Source organism: Labeo rohita, chromosome 20 (genome assembly GCF_022985175.1).
Source record: "Labeo rohita strain BAU-BD-2019 chromosome 20, IGBB_LRoh.1.0, whole genome shotgun sequence".
In the NCBI taxonomy this organism is placed as follows: Eukaryota; Metazoa; Chordata; class Actinopteri; order Cypriniformes; family Cyprinidae; genus Labeo; species Labeo rohita.
The window spans coordinates 10920031-10933921 of record NC_066888.1 but is presented as its reverse complement, the minus strand read 5'-3'; the positions used below and the strand labels follow the sequence as shown (position 1 = coordinate 10933921).

Below are 13891 nucleotides of genomic sequence, written 5' to 3'. Positions count from 1 at the left end.
ATAAAGATGGTATGGTAGTCTATAATATATTATTATTATTTTATGCTGGTAAAGCAATAATATAAGCTTATTGGGAAACACTATTCAGAAATGTTGACGGAATAATTTCTCTAATATGGATCCAATATTTTATGTAGTACAAATAGTGGGTGTTGCTGTCTTTGAAAAACATCAAATTAATCACTCATGAAATTCCTCTTTGTTTGATGTCAGTATAGACACATAAAGACAACTCCCCATTAGAGAGCTGACTAGGCTTTGAAACAGCCAGTGTCTCTCAGTCAAAAGAAATCAATGCATGACAAGAAGAGAGAAAGGGCCTCAAAAGCAAAGGGTTTCCTTTTAATTTCTTAACAGATAAGATCATAGACTTAAATCAAAAGAAATTTAACCCTGAAGCAAAAGGCTGCTTCTCTTTCAGAGAAAGAGTAACGCATACAAAAGGAGAAAAAGCATGAGAAGCACAACTTGAAAATCCAGCTGCTTACTTTTCAGCCGAAGTTACTACTTATCAATAATGTCTGGGAGGAAAAACATAAATGTTCTCACTAAAAGATCACTAAAAAACTGTTCATTTAGTCAGAGAGACCATCTGGACTATTTGGCCTTAAGGTTCAGTGGCGTACACATCGACAGACGTTCATGTGGCCAGATGTTTTGACAGCTGATGGAGGAAGCATTTGAGGGACATTGATTAGTAAAGAACACTGCGTGTGAGCTAAGTCTTACAGATGGAGACGGCCTGTGGGAATAAACTGTAAAGTAAGCATAGGAAAAGTAAGATATCTGCAAAAGTTGAATATGTGCTCCAGGTGCTCACTAAGAATGTGAGAGTTTGAATGCAGCTAATGTTGTATCCTGATCCTCTTGCTGTTCTCATGATTATTTCTTGCTATTTCTCTATTTTAACCATCAATAAAAAAGCAAATACCCAAGTTTAATGTAAAACAAAAGGTTAATAATGTCAAAAATCGAACACATTTTTTTTGTATTTTTTTCTAAAATGTGTTTTTTCATGCACTGACTAATCTATTTTCTTGTTTAATTACATACTGATAATTGTGGTGATTATCCAGTGGTGATTTATTCTGCCTTAATGAAAATTTTTAATTGCGGGGATTTTTGACAGTAATAATAATAATAAAGTCCTTTGACAGGCCAGTTTTGCAGAATCTTGTTTTTCGTTTATTACTGTTGTGAGTCATGTGTTGTCAGTTTGACAGTTTTCCTGTTAACCCTCAGGAGCTGTTTCCAAAAAAAAAAAAAAAAAAAAATCAAAATTTCTCTATTCACGCTACTTGCAGAAACCTGCCTTACCAGCACTTTTCTAATGCAGTCATAAATTTGAAAACTAGCTTTCAACATAAGTCCTCGAGGCACAGGGTATGAGCTGAAGAATGAGAATGACAACTCAACTGCACCTTTTTCAGTTTGAACACAAAACTTTATCACATATATAATTTAAAACTATTACAAGGAGTACAGTTCCCACGCTTTGCCCAATTCAGAATGGATGATGGCAATCACTATTATAAGAGCACATCTGACAGTAGGGGATTTTTTATCCACGTTAATTTCACACTTGTCTAGTACAAATATGTTGCTTTGTTTCATAATTACAGTGTGTACATTTTTTTGTTATTTACCTCAAAAGAAGTAAGTGAAAAGTGACAACCCCACATACGCCCAGTGTGGGGTACACTGTAACATGTGAGGGGCACGTTGTAATGCATGACATGACATGACTAAAATATTTTGTCAATAAAATAAAATGATTAACTTTTTCAGATAAACCAATGGTGGTTTTTTGAGAATTAAAAAAAAAATCTAATCTAATTTTTCACGGCCCTGATCACAAACCACATGCCAGTATAGTTGTGCAAATGAAAAAACACATACATACTCCCTCCAAACACAGCTCTCATAGAACACGATAAACGAGCCAAAATATTTTACATTTCTTGAAAAAATAATTTCTCAACACTAAACATTGATTGTTGGTCTTTATTCACTTGTTTCTTGTGGTTTCTTATTAAAATCCATAAAAGTAAATAGTGAAAATTCCATCGCTAATGTCATATCATAGTTTAATAATAGCGGGGCACACGCAGTGTTACAACGTTCCCCATCAGCGCACTTTATTCTCCGTATAGTGTTGCTATGACAACTAGTAAATACTGTAAATTTGGTTATGCTAGCATGTGTGGAAATATTTAATCCACACATGTTAGAACAAAGTTGCAAACCCCCCGTCCTCTATAGAAGCCAACATGGAATAAACTAAAACTGCAATTCATCGACTGGCCGCTAGAGGCTTGCTCCAAAAGAGAGTCATTCCCATAGACCTCCCACATTAAAATGCCCTTTTAATATGGAACTTTACAGCAGAAAATAATGGTTTTGGCCTGTATTTGAGAAAAATTGAAATTGAGAAAAACGGCTTTGAAGATTTTTATTTTTCCAGAAAAATTTATTATAGGTAGGACACTGGAAATCTGGCATTTAGATGTTTTAATGAAAATGATCTCAAACTTGATTTTTGCTGTTATTTTGAAGTTACTGTACTCTGCATTGTTTGCAAAAAGTGAGATGTCATGCCAAGGCAAACAATACCACATTATATACAATATTTGGGTGCTGATCACCATTTACAGAATTATTATAGTAACATCTGTATAAAATCTAGTGATCATTAGTTATCTCATAGGCTATAATGTGATTCGATTTTTTAAAAAAAATTAACAACCAGACAAAAAGTTAAAAGTGAGTGGATACTGTTTTGCAGCCAATTTAATGGCAGTGTTCGCTAACATTAAAGGATGCATGACATACTTAACATATTGTTTATACATCGAAGTGAATGAAAATAGCCTAACCTGTAAGAACGGCTTGTGGATTGATGTGAACGCCAACAAGTAGGAATAATGCTCAGAATGAGTGTGAATAAAACATCTCTGATGACATTCATTGCCATAGATTTTATCGAATTACAAGAAAAGGTAGGAAAGGGATTTAATTGCTAACTCTTACTGATTTTATGTGTAATACATGCTTCACTGACATGGCATTCCAGTCTTCACACATGCAGAAGTGGGCAGATTCAGACTGACAGCTGACACTGAGTGAATAATCTGCATTATACAAAGGAAAAAAAAAACTTGTTATTGTTGCCAAGTTGTCTAGTCCTTGCTTGCTTACAGTGTTTTGTTACATGGAGCAGTTTGTTAGATCGCGTCTCATTTGTTTGTCTAATGAAGTGCAGACAGATGTATGAAAGTACACAAGTTAGGCTACACCGGCATTTAAACGTGGCAGACTTTAATGGACAATAAAGCAAAGGCAGAATACCATATAACTCCAGGGCGGCACAGTAATATTGATGAATGGCAAAACAAGGCAGCACTTGTTCTCAAGGCAGCACTACTGCCAAGTTAAGCGGGTGTGCTTTTAGCCCACAGAAACCTCTGCTTCACCCATGTCCTGCCTTTTTGCCCATTTTTGATTATCCAGTAGTGATGCGCTGCCAAGATGGCAGCGGTCGACTCCGCCTATTTTGGGCTTCAAAAATGCTCTTCAGAAACCTACGAGTGACGTCACGGACACTACGTCCATGTTTTTTACAGTCTATGGTTACAACTAACCCTGTGTTAGTTTGTGCCCCGCGCTTAGCTACTTTAGTCGTGTTCAAACTTATTAGATCTAATTATTTTTCAGGAACAATTGAGAAAGTATAAGCCAGGAGACAAGCATATAGTAAGTTGGCATAATCCCCTCAAACTATTATTTAATACAGGCTATATGCATCTTTGAAATTTAGGTAGCTGAGTTGTTGGTTGCGCTTATGCTAAATTTGTCTCTCCATCTTACTGAATCGATTCATCGAAATCCTTTTTTCCACTGTAGTGAATCTATTTGTCCTAATGGTCCTTGGTCCCTTCATATGTAGCGTTGCAAAGTCCTTGAAAATCCCTCTTGTGCAGCGTCCGGTTTAGTCTAGTGAATCGATTCATCCTAGTTTTCTCCCTCATGTTTAGCATTAGAGAGTCCTTTTTATCTTAATGAATCTATTTGTACGAATGGACTTTTCTCTCATATGTAGCGTCATCCTCTCTCATGTGTGGTGTTGGAAAGTTTGATTTATTCAAATGAATCTGTTCAACCTCTTACGTTTTGCGTTGGAACGTCTGGCTCATTCAGTAGTAAATCGATTTGTCCTAAACTGTTTTCTCTCTTGTGTGTAGCTTTAAAATGTCATTTTTTCCTAGTTAATCTATTCGTACAAATGGTGTTTTCTCTCATGTGTAGCATGGCAAAATCCGTGAATGGTCCTCTATCATGTGTAGCGCTGGAAAGTCTTTGGAACAAGTCATTGGAACCAGGGGCGGACTGGGACAAAATTTCAGGCTGGGAAATCTCACACTAATCCAGGCCATTCCATACACCCACACCAAATTTTGAAACCACGGACAACGATATATTTTTTATGGCCATCATCTCGTAAAGTTTAAATTGGTTGGGGCAGTGCTATCTCTTGAACTTCCAATTTCCTTTTTACAAACTATACAGATGTAACTGACCTTCACTTGAAATCCTGAATAGGTCAGTTTTTTCTCTCTGCTCCACCTGGGCAGTCTTGAATCTCGCTTCTCGCATCCTTTTGGCGGACATGCAGATGTGCGGAGTGCGCGCGAAGTGAAACGCTTTGCCAGTCAAAACTAACCGATTCATGATTTATTATGCTGCGTTCACGCTATATCGTAATTACCATATTTTCGAGATGACAACATGTGACGTTCTATTTGAAGTTGTTCATGTCCTCAGTCTCGGAATTATGCTTTTCTATGGCCACACTGTCAATGCCTAAACAGAGCCTATACGTTGGTCAGGTGGTACAGCGATTCCACCTGTTCACTCCCAGTTCACAAGTTGTAATCACGAGTTCTACGAAGACGTGAACGATTTTTACAAGTTGGAGTCCCGTAATTACGGGAATTCCGATATGGCATGAACGTACCTTGAGAGTACTATTACTGAATGGCGAATTCTGAAATAATCACTTTTATACACTCGACAGGCAACAAAAACAACAGCAACATACTTAAAAAAAAAAAAAAAAAAACATAAAAAAATGGAGGTCAGCAGGCCTGCTGAGGATCGTCTCCCTGCAACCTGCGGTGGACATCCAGCCCCGCCCACATCCAAGTGTGATGTCACAAACCACGCCCGTGTCCAAATACATCACATTCATTCATTCATTCATTTTGAAACAGGCTGAAGCGTCGATAAGAAGATAATTCGTATTGTTTGCTAACCGCTAAAAAGAAGAAGTTGTTTGCCGTGTGGGTAAGTAAAAATATATCTTTGGTCTTTACCATAACTAAAAACATTGACAACGTTTAAGAATGTGTGCGTCGTTGTGTTCATGCACATAAACAACAGTTCAGCACACTTATGTGTTTTAAACTTCACACAGACACCTTATTACTTAGCTAACAACAAATTTACATATATATTTATATATTTTCTATATTAATGGAAAGATCACATAACGTTTGTCAATGTTTGTTTCAGTCCAACCCTGCTGCAGTTTTACCAGTAAAGAAAATTCTTCACTACAATTCACTTGGAGGACCACATAAGCCATGCAGTGGTGCATGGAGGTATGGTGAGAGCATTTCTCTAGATATTGATATAGATAAATAAATATATATAAATCATACATATGTTTGTATGTAGAATGATGAGGTAGCCTAAATGATGAGGTAAATACTTTTTAGTGGACACATATACCTTCCAACACATATGTATTCTCTATTTTTATTAGGAGCACCAAGAGGACATAAAGTGGAAGTTTGCAAAGGTCCATCGTGGTGCTGGAAACAGAGTGACTGTGAGTTATTCTGTGGGGTGGTGAAAGGTCTTGCCTTTCTACAGAGGACAGTAAAAATCAACAGAATGCCATCAAAGACTACCGGGGGGAGAATCGTATGAAGCAAGAGATCTCTTTTTATTCATCTCTGTGTATCTGGAGGAGCTGGACACATTCATATTAAATTGTTTTGATGAACAAGGCCTCATGCCATGTTCTGTGAACAGTCTTTCAGAGCAAGGAATCTCTCTGTGTAGCCTATGTATGTAGGTATGTGTACTGCATAACAAACTGTTTGTCTGATCATTCAACTGTTCATTCAACTGCTCAGACTTACGAAATTTGGAACATATATTTTGTTAAATACAATCAGTCAAAAGTGTTTGAACAGTAAGATTTTTAATTTTTTTAAAGAAGTCTCTTCTGCCCACCAGGCCTGGATTTATTTGATCCAAAGTATAGCAAAAACAGAAACATTTTAAAATATTTTTACTATTTAAAATAACTATTTTTCTATTTGTAACAGTTTTCTATATTTCTATTAAAATGTAATTAATTCCTTTGATTTTAAATATGACGTTTAGCATTACTCCAGTCACATGATCCTTCAGGAATCATTCTGTATTCTAATTTCCTGCTCAGTATTATTATTATTGTAATTATTACTATTATTATAAGTTGAAAACAGCTGAGTAGATTTTTTTTTTCAGGTTTCTTTGATGAATAGAAAGTTCAGAAGAACAGCATTTATCTGAAATATATGTATAATATATTTATTATCTGAAATATCAACCTAATGAAATTCATACATTCAGCTGAATAAATTAATTCAAACCCTATAGCAAAAACAAAGGCTAACTCTAATTACTTTACGAATTACATCTTTTTTTTTGTATCGTATTGCATTGTATTGTATTATTGTTTAAAGGGATAGTTCACCCAAAAGTGAAAATTCTGTCATCCTTAAGTTGTTCCAAACCTGTATGAATTTCTTTCTTCTTCTGAACACAAAAGAAGATTTAGAACAATTGATGGTTCCTAGTGACTTCATCAGTTACTCATGAATAAATAATATATATTAAAAATAAATAAATAAATCTTAAATGGGAACCATCAGCCATTTGGTTACACACATTTACACAGAATTGCATAGAGCATGGGTATCCCATACCCATACGCTTTCTTGTAGGTGTTGGCTTTTTCAACACAGTAGTTTGACTAGTTTTACTTTGAATCATTGTTAGCTTGTAGCAAAGCTACAGTCTCAACATATTTTCCCAACACTGGCAAAAGTTATGCATTATCTAAATCACTGAGCCAGCATTTCACAGATACAAAGTGCCTGTTTAATTTTGTGCTTCCTTTTCTTTTCCATGTTGCTGTGTCGAAATAAGTGATGATTTATTAACAAATTTCGGGAGGAGCAAAACACCCTACAAATAACCAAAGCAGTCTTACCGTCATTTCTCTCGTCTCACAGCACCCCTCCACCACCCCAACTCTTCACCTTCAGCCCAATCCTTCCACCGGGGGGGATGTGCTTTGGGTTCGGGCTAAAATGCCTAGCTCGGACCTCTCTCCCCAGGCAGAGGCAGTGCTCCGGGCTCGGGAATGATTTCCGAGCTCGGAGCCCTCTCCCGGACAGCACGCCAAATACGCATAACCTTTACTCAGTTTATTATATGTAAGTGTGAACTTGTGAATGTAAGTTTTGTTTAGACAAATAACACGACCATATGACTTCTGTTTGGGACTGTTATAAATTTGATAAGAAACTATTTGAGAGCAGAAGAATTCTGCTGTTCTCCACTTAGGGATTCAGCGCCTTTAGCAATACAGCTAGCGCATGAAAATATGTGAAAAACAAGCATGTACCCGCCTTTCAAGGGATAACTGCTCACTTTTCTTTGAACTGTCAATAACAGCTCAGACCTCAAATTTGTGCTGCCCAGAAACATTTCACCAGTGAGCCTGAACTAAGGTCCTCAGTAAGTAAACAAGCAATGAATCAGATCTCACACAGAGCGGAGGAACTTTGGGAATTAACATTCATGAAATGCACAAATTCCAAGGACAGGAGGACTGTTTGATAGATACAGGCAAATGCCCTTGATTGTTTCCACTGGATAAACTAAATTGTTTGAAGTTACTGATTCCCTGTTTATTTACTGTGTCAACAGGACACCACAGATACCCCCTAGAGTCACCTGATGACAGGGTCGGCAGCTGTATAAAGGGCATTTTGGGTGTTATCTCATGCAATTGAGCTCTAACATGGCTAAAGCAGTGATTTGTGCGCTTATTGCATCTCTGTTTGCCTGCTGTAGATCTGCACCTGTGGTAAGTTCAATTGCTTTTAGAGCTATGTATCAGGAATTTACATATTTTTCAAATTTAGCAATAAATTTAACATTTAGTTTTATTAAAGCGACCCGTTTAATGCTAGGAGCAAGTGCAATTGGACGCATTCGCCGTATGTCATGAAGAGGGTAATAACTTAAAGAGAGGTCAGACTATATAAATGGTATTTATTTATTCATAATAAAGTTCCCAACAAAAATCCACTTTGGACCCTTTTCCCAGAGAGTGATATGTTTCCATAATTATTAACATTGTAAATCTAGCAAAGCTTTCTATATTTTCGTTTCAGTGGCTGAGGGAATGATGGCAAATTTGACAAATATTCATATTTCTTGCCTCTTTTGTAAGGTCATAGAAACGCTATGCATTTTTTCTTAAATGGTAACACAAAAATTATATTACTATAACAGCTTTCACTTCCAGTGTTGCCAAGTCCATGGAATTGGGCTACTTTAACAGTGTGGCCGCGAGTTGAATCGACCCCTGTTTAGCCCCTGAAATGTGAATTTACCTGGGAATGCGACAAAAAACGTGTATTATTCCCCAGAACACGATTTTTAAAGGGGGACCCCCCCCTCGAAACGCGATTATTCTAGTTTTGAGTGGCAATTGGGCGGTTTTGTTGTGAAAACCTGCCAACTCTGTCCACTTCTGAGAACCACGAAAACCTGAAAAGTGTCCATTATCTGAGAGATCACATCACATGTCAGCCATAGAGCAAAAAAGGTCATGTTCATGTCTCTGGAGGAGTGATTTTTGGAGAGAGGCTGTGAATTAAACCGGTTAAGATCTCTTACAGCACCTTTTAGTTATACTTAACTTGGCAGAGACACAAAATCTATGAAACATATATGACAGATAAAATGTCCCCTAAGTTGGCCCCATCGGGGTGAGACAAGGTACTTTCAGTTGTTGGACAGGCTAACATATGGGTCGCAATGTTATCTGTTCTCTCCCATCCTACAAAGTGCTGCAGTAAACTCTATACCTGGAAAACACACATATATGCAGCTGTACGTCCAGGCGGTCACTGACCCAACAAACCGCTCAGAGTTGATACAGCTACTTCCATTATTTCACTTTAGCAGATGCTTTTATCCATTCAACAAGTGATTCATCTTAAGATAATCTCAAGCACTATTTGCAGGCCTAAACAAGAAAAACAAAGACTAAACACCATGGTTAGACTGAGAAAACGAAGGAGCGTTTAACTGTGTTCCAGGGTTTTCATGGTGGTTCAGATGCTCACTGCCCTCTGACAGTAAAGATCCTGGATGCTGTGAAAGGGACTCCTGCTGGAAACATAGCTCTGGATGTCTATCGCCAAGGTCAAAGTGGACAATGGGAAAAGATTGCCAGTGGGTAAGATCACATTAGCCGACACTTTTGATTCAAATATATAATTATATCAAACATTAATTAATTATATTTCAGGTTTTCATCTGACCTAATTAGAACCAAGTGGACAACTTTAAGTGTAAATGCTATCACTAGTAATTTGGTTCATTCTGGTAATTTGGTTCATTCTGTTCAGGCTCAATTTGACCACTGCAATGATGTTTTTAATCAGACATTTATAAAATATGGCAATTTAATGCTGTATTCATTGCACTATTAATTTTTGTCCCAGGGTCTTTCGTGACAATAATGTTAAAAACTGTTCATGAAGGATTTATGTTATTTTATTTTATTTTTATAAATAAATGTTATTACGAATCAAATTAAGAACTGAATGGATATTTTAAATCAATTTTAAGTCTATATTAAGTCAGTAAAGTCAAATATGAACCTGATACTTCTATGACAACATATACTGAACTGTTAAAAGGGGCTAATAGTCTCTATGGCAAAATAAAATAAAATAAAATAAAAATTGATAGTGCAGTTATTATTGTTAAATAAAACATAAGTTCCCCCCCAAAAAAAGTAAAAATTAATGAATAAATTGTCAGTGGCATTATTGTTAAATAAAACAACAAACATAATAAAATAAAATAAAATAAAATAAAATAAAATAAAATAGATAATGGGGTTATTATTGTTAAATAAAACTTAAGTTAAAGTTAAACAAAAAAAAAGTTAAGTTAAAAAAAAAGTAAAAATTAATCAATAAATTGTCAGTGGCATTATTATTGTTAAATAAAACAATAAACATAAAATAAAATACAATTAAAATAATAAAATAAATATAAAAATAAAGAAATAAACAAAAAAAGAAATTAAAAAAGGCAAGAAATGCATTAAAATTTGTTAAAATGGATGGTGTGCTTATTGTTGTTAATACAAAACATTAAAAATGGTTAACATTGATAGTGGGTTTAAAAACCAAAACAATTATTATTGTTAAATACAACAATATAGAAAGAAAGAAAAAAAGAAAGAAAGTAAAAATATCTTAAACATTATAAATACAATTATATTTTATTTAATTATGATAATTATTATTGTGATGATTGTGGGGTTATTACTGTTAAATAAAACAAAAACATAAAACTAAACTAAAATAAAATAAAATGTGTTAAAAAAGTTAAAATTGATAGTGGGGTTGTTATTATTATTAGATAAAACCAAAACATAAAAAATAAATGAATCAAAATAGATAGATAGATTACTAAAACAAACCAAATAATAATAATAATAATAATAATAATAATAATAATAATAATACAGAACATACATAGAACAGAAAATACATGAATACTGTATAATTTTTAAAATATTAACAAAAACTATAGTTACATGTACTATATGAAATATGGATTTGGCTGAACTATACTAATTTCTATGCATTTTTATTAATTTTTGTATAAAACTATACCGTTTCAGTTTTAATGATTGCCATTACTGTGGTTTTGTCTCTATAAGGTAAACGCATTGTTCTCTATTCTGCACCTTTTCATTTTAGGCACATCCTCCTGGTTCCTCTTTCCTGTCAATGTCATTATCATTTTTAAGCTCTTCCCCTCTCTCACAGGAAAGTGGATATGGCTGGTGAGGTACACAACTTGATCACCGAGCAGGAGTTCACTCCTGGCGTGTATCGGGTGGAGTTTGACACTAAAGCCTACTGGAAGGCGGAGGGTCGTACACCTTTCCACCAGGTGGCTGACGTAAGTATAACGTTTCCACGGCACTCCTATATTCATAAGCATTTAATGGTTGCCAAGTGATGGGTCACGATTGCATCAAGGCACCTAAACCACAAAAAAGCACTCCACTCATTAGGACAACTTGGGAGTACTTCTATCATTATTATTTATAACACCAACCTGTTAGATTTGCATAAGGCTCTTTTTTGAAGCAAATATGTGTATATTAATACCCCGAATGATTGTCTTGGATGTGAACCAAGAGCTATAACTGTGGGGAGGTAAATATTTAAGAACCTATATCTTGTTTTCTATAGACACACAGTAATGGACAGTTTTAGATAAGAGGACAGAGCATTCAAGGACAACACATGTATACATGTGCAAACATACTGAGCACAGACATACACGTATGTAAAGACATTTTCGTCTTTCAGATACGGTTTGCGTTTCTCAGTGGTTCTTCTGTGTTTTTCCAGGTGGTGTTTGAGGCTCACGCGGAGGGGCATCGGCATTACACTCTGGCTCTTCTTCTGAGCCCCTTCTCGTACACCACAACCGCTGTGGTCGTCAAAGCACACGAGTGACAGAACACAACCTAAACAGAGAAATTACTTTACATCCAAGGCCCAAGATTAAGTATTTGCCACACCTTGCAATGCCAGGTTGACTGATAAAATTCACCATGTCAATGTCATGTCAAAAGTACTTGGCAAAAGTTTGAAAAAATTATGATTTTTAAATGTTTTTGAAAGTTTCTTATGCTCACCAAGGCTGCATTGTTTCACTAATATTGTGAAATTCAGCTCTGCATCACAGGAATAAATTACATTTTAAAATATATTACAATTATTTTTACTGTATTTTTTAAGGAAATAAATTCAGCTTTGGCGAGCATAAAAGACTTCATGAAAAACATCAGAATGTAGCCATTAAACTGTATTTTGCATTGTATTTTGCATTTTTATTTAATAAATACAGTTTTGTCCCTACAGCAATTTGATTGTTGTTTTGAGTGATGCCAAAACACTTACAAAAAATGTCTAGACACTATAGGTAAACGTCTTTTCTGCAAAAACGTGGTGTAAAAATTTTTACTCAGAAATTTGTGAGTGCTTAAACAAACACTCCACTTTTTTTTTTTTTTTTGGAAAATAGGCTCATTGTCCAACTCCAACTAGAGTAAAGTTGAGTTTTACCGTTTTCGAATCCATTCAGCCGATCTCCGGGTCCGGCAGTAGCACTTTTAGCATAGTTTAGCATGGATCATTGAATTTGATTAGACCGATAGCATCTCGCTCAAAAATGACCATATATAATGAGGATATTTTTCCTGTTCAAAACTTGACTCTTCTGTAGTTACATCATTGCACAGCGCAATGATATTACGCAGCACCTGAAAGTGACCGGCGCTAAGTTTGTGTAGATGCAGAGCTGCAGCCAGCAGAGTTGACGGCTGCGTAATATCATTGTGCTTACTACACCCATGGTACAGCAGCAAAGTTCCTTGATTATTACGCCAAAATGAGAGTATAGTTCCTAGCCATAATCGACCTAGAAAATCGCAACTTTTCATTTTTCGTCAGTCTTAGTACACAATGTAACTACAGAAGAGTCACGTTTTAAATAGGAAAAATATCGAAAAAAATATCAAAACTCTTCAGTCATTTCTGAACAGTCTAATTAGATTCAATGATCTATGATAAGTTATGCTAAAAGTGCTACTGTCAGACCCGGAGATCGGCTGAATGGATTCAAAAACGGTACAACTCAGCTGTTTAACTCTAGGGGAGTTGGAAAATGAGCCTATTTTCAAAAAAAGTGGAGTGTTTCTTTAAAGATGTTCACATCCGGAACAAACATTTACAGATAATTTACTAGATAGACAGATAAAAAGGTAAATGTATTAAAAATTGTTAAAACTGATAGCGGAGCTATTGTAAGGAAAAACAAATTGTAAAGAATTGCAAATAAATTGTAAAGAAAAAAAAAATTCAGCTAGTTTCTAAGATATTTAACAATTTTGTTTAGTTTGTTGAATTACCAAAAAAAAAAAATAAATAAATAAAAAATAAAAAATAAAAATACTAACTTTAAAATTAAAGCAAACAGAAAATATATAGAGTAAATAAACTATAGCTACATGTACTATTATACTATACATTAATGATACTAAAATAACACTGACTGATAGTATTTGTCCTTAAATATATGGATTTGACTGAAATATACTAAATTAAACGCATCTTTTATTATTTTTTTTAATGTTTCTTATAAATACAGTTTTGTCCCTACAGCAATCTGATTATTGTTTTGAGTGATGCCAAAAAAACTTACAAAAAATGTCTAGACACCGTAGGTGAACATGCAAAAACTTGGTGTAACAATCTTTACTCAGAAATTGGCAAGAATTAAAGGAGTTCAATTTCAGAACAAAAATATATAGATAATTTACTCATCCTGTTGTAAAGAAATAGTTTTTTAGAAAAACATTTCAGGAATGTTCTCCATATGTTGAACTTTAATGGTGCCTGTGAGTTTAAACATCCAAAATGCTGTTTAAATGCAGCTT

At 35.0% G+C, this 13891-nt stretch overlaps 1 protein-coding gene across 1 annotated transcript; it reads left to right on the top strand.

The window, feature by feature from the left end:
* Positions 1 to 8054: 8054 nt before the first annotated feature.
* ttr (transthyretin (prealbumin, amyloidosis type I)) lies at positions 8055 to 12313 on the top strand. Its single transcript, XM_051139486.1, has 4 exons — positions 8055 to 8209; positions 9453 to 9592; positions 11205 to 11340; positions 11799 to 12313. Exons 1-4 carry the CDS (start codon positions 8126 to 8128, stop codon positions 11904 to 11906), a joined length of 468 nt encoding a protein of 155 aa, XP_050995443.1. The 5' UTR covers positions 8055 to 8125; the 3' UTR covers positions 11907 to 12313.
* The last annotated feature ends 1578 nt before the right edge of the window (positions 12314 to 13891 follow it).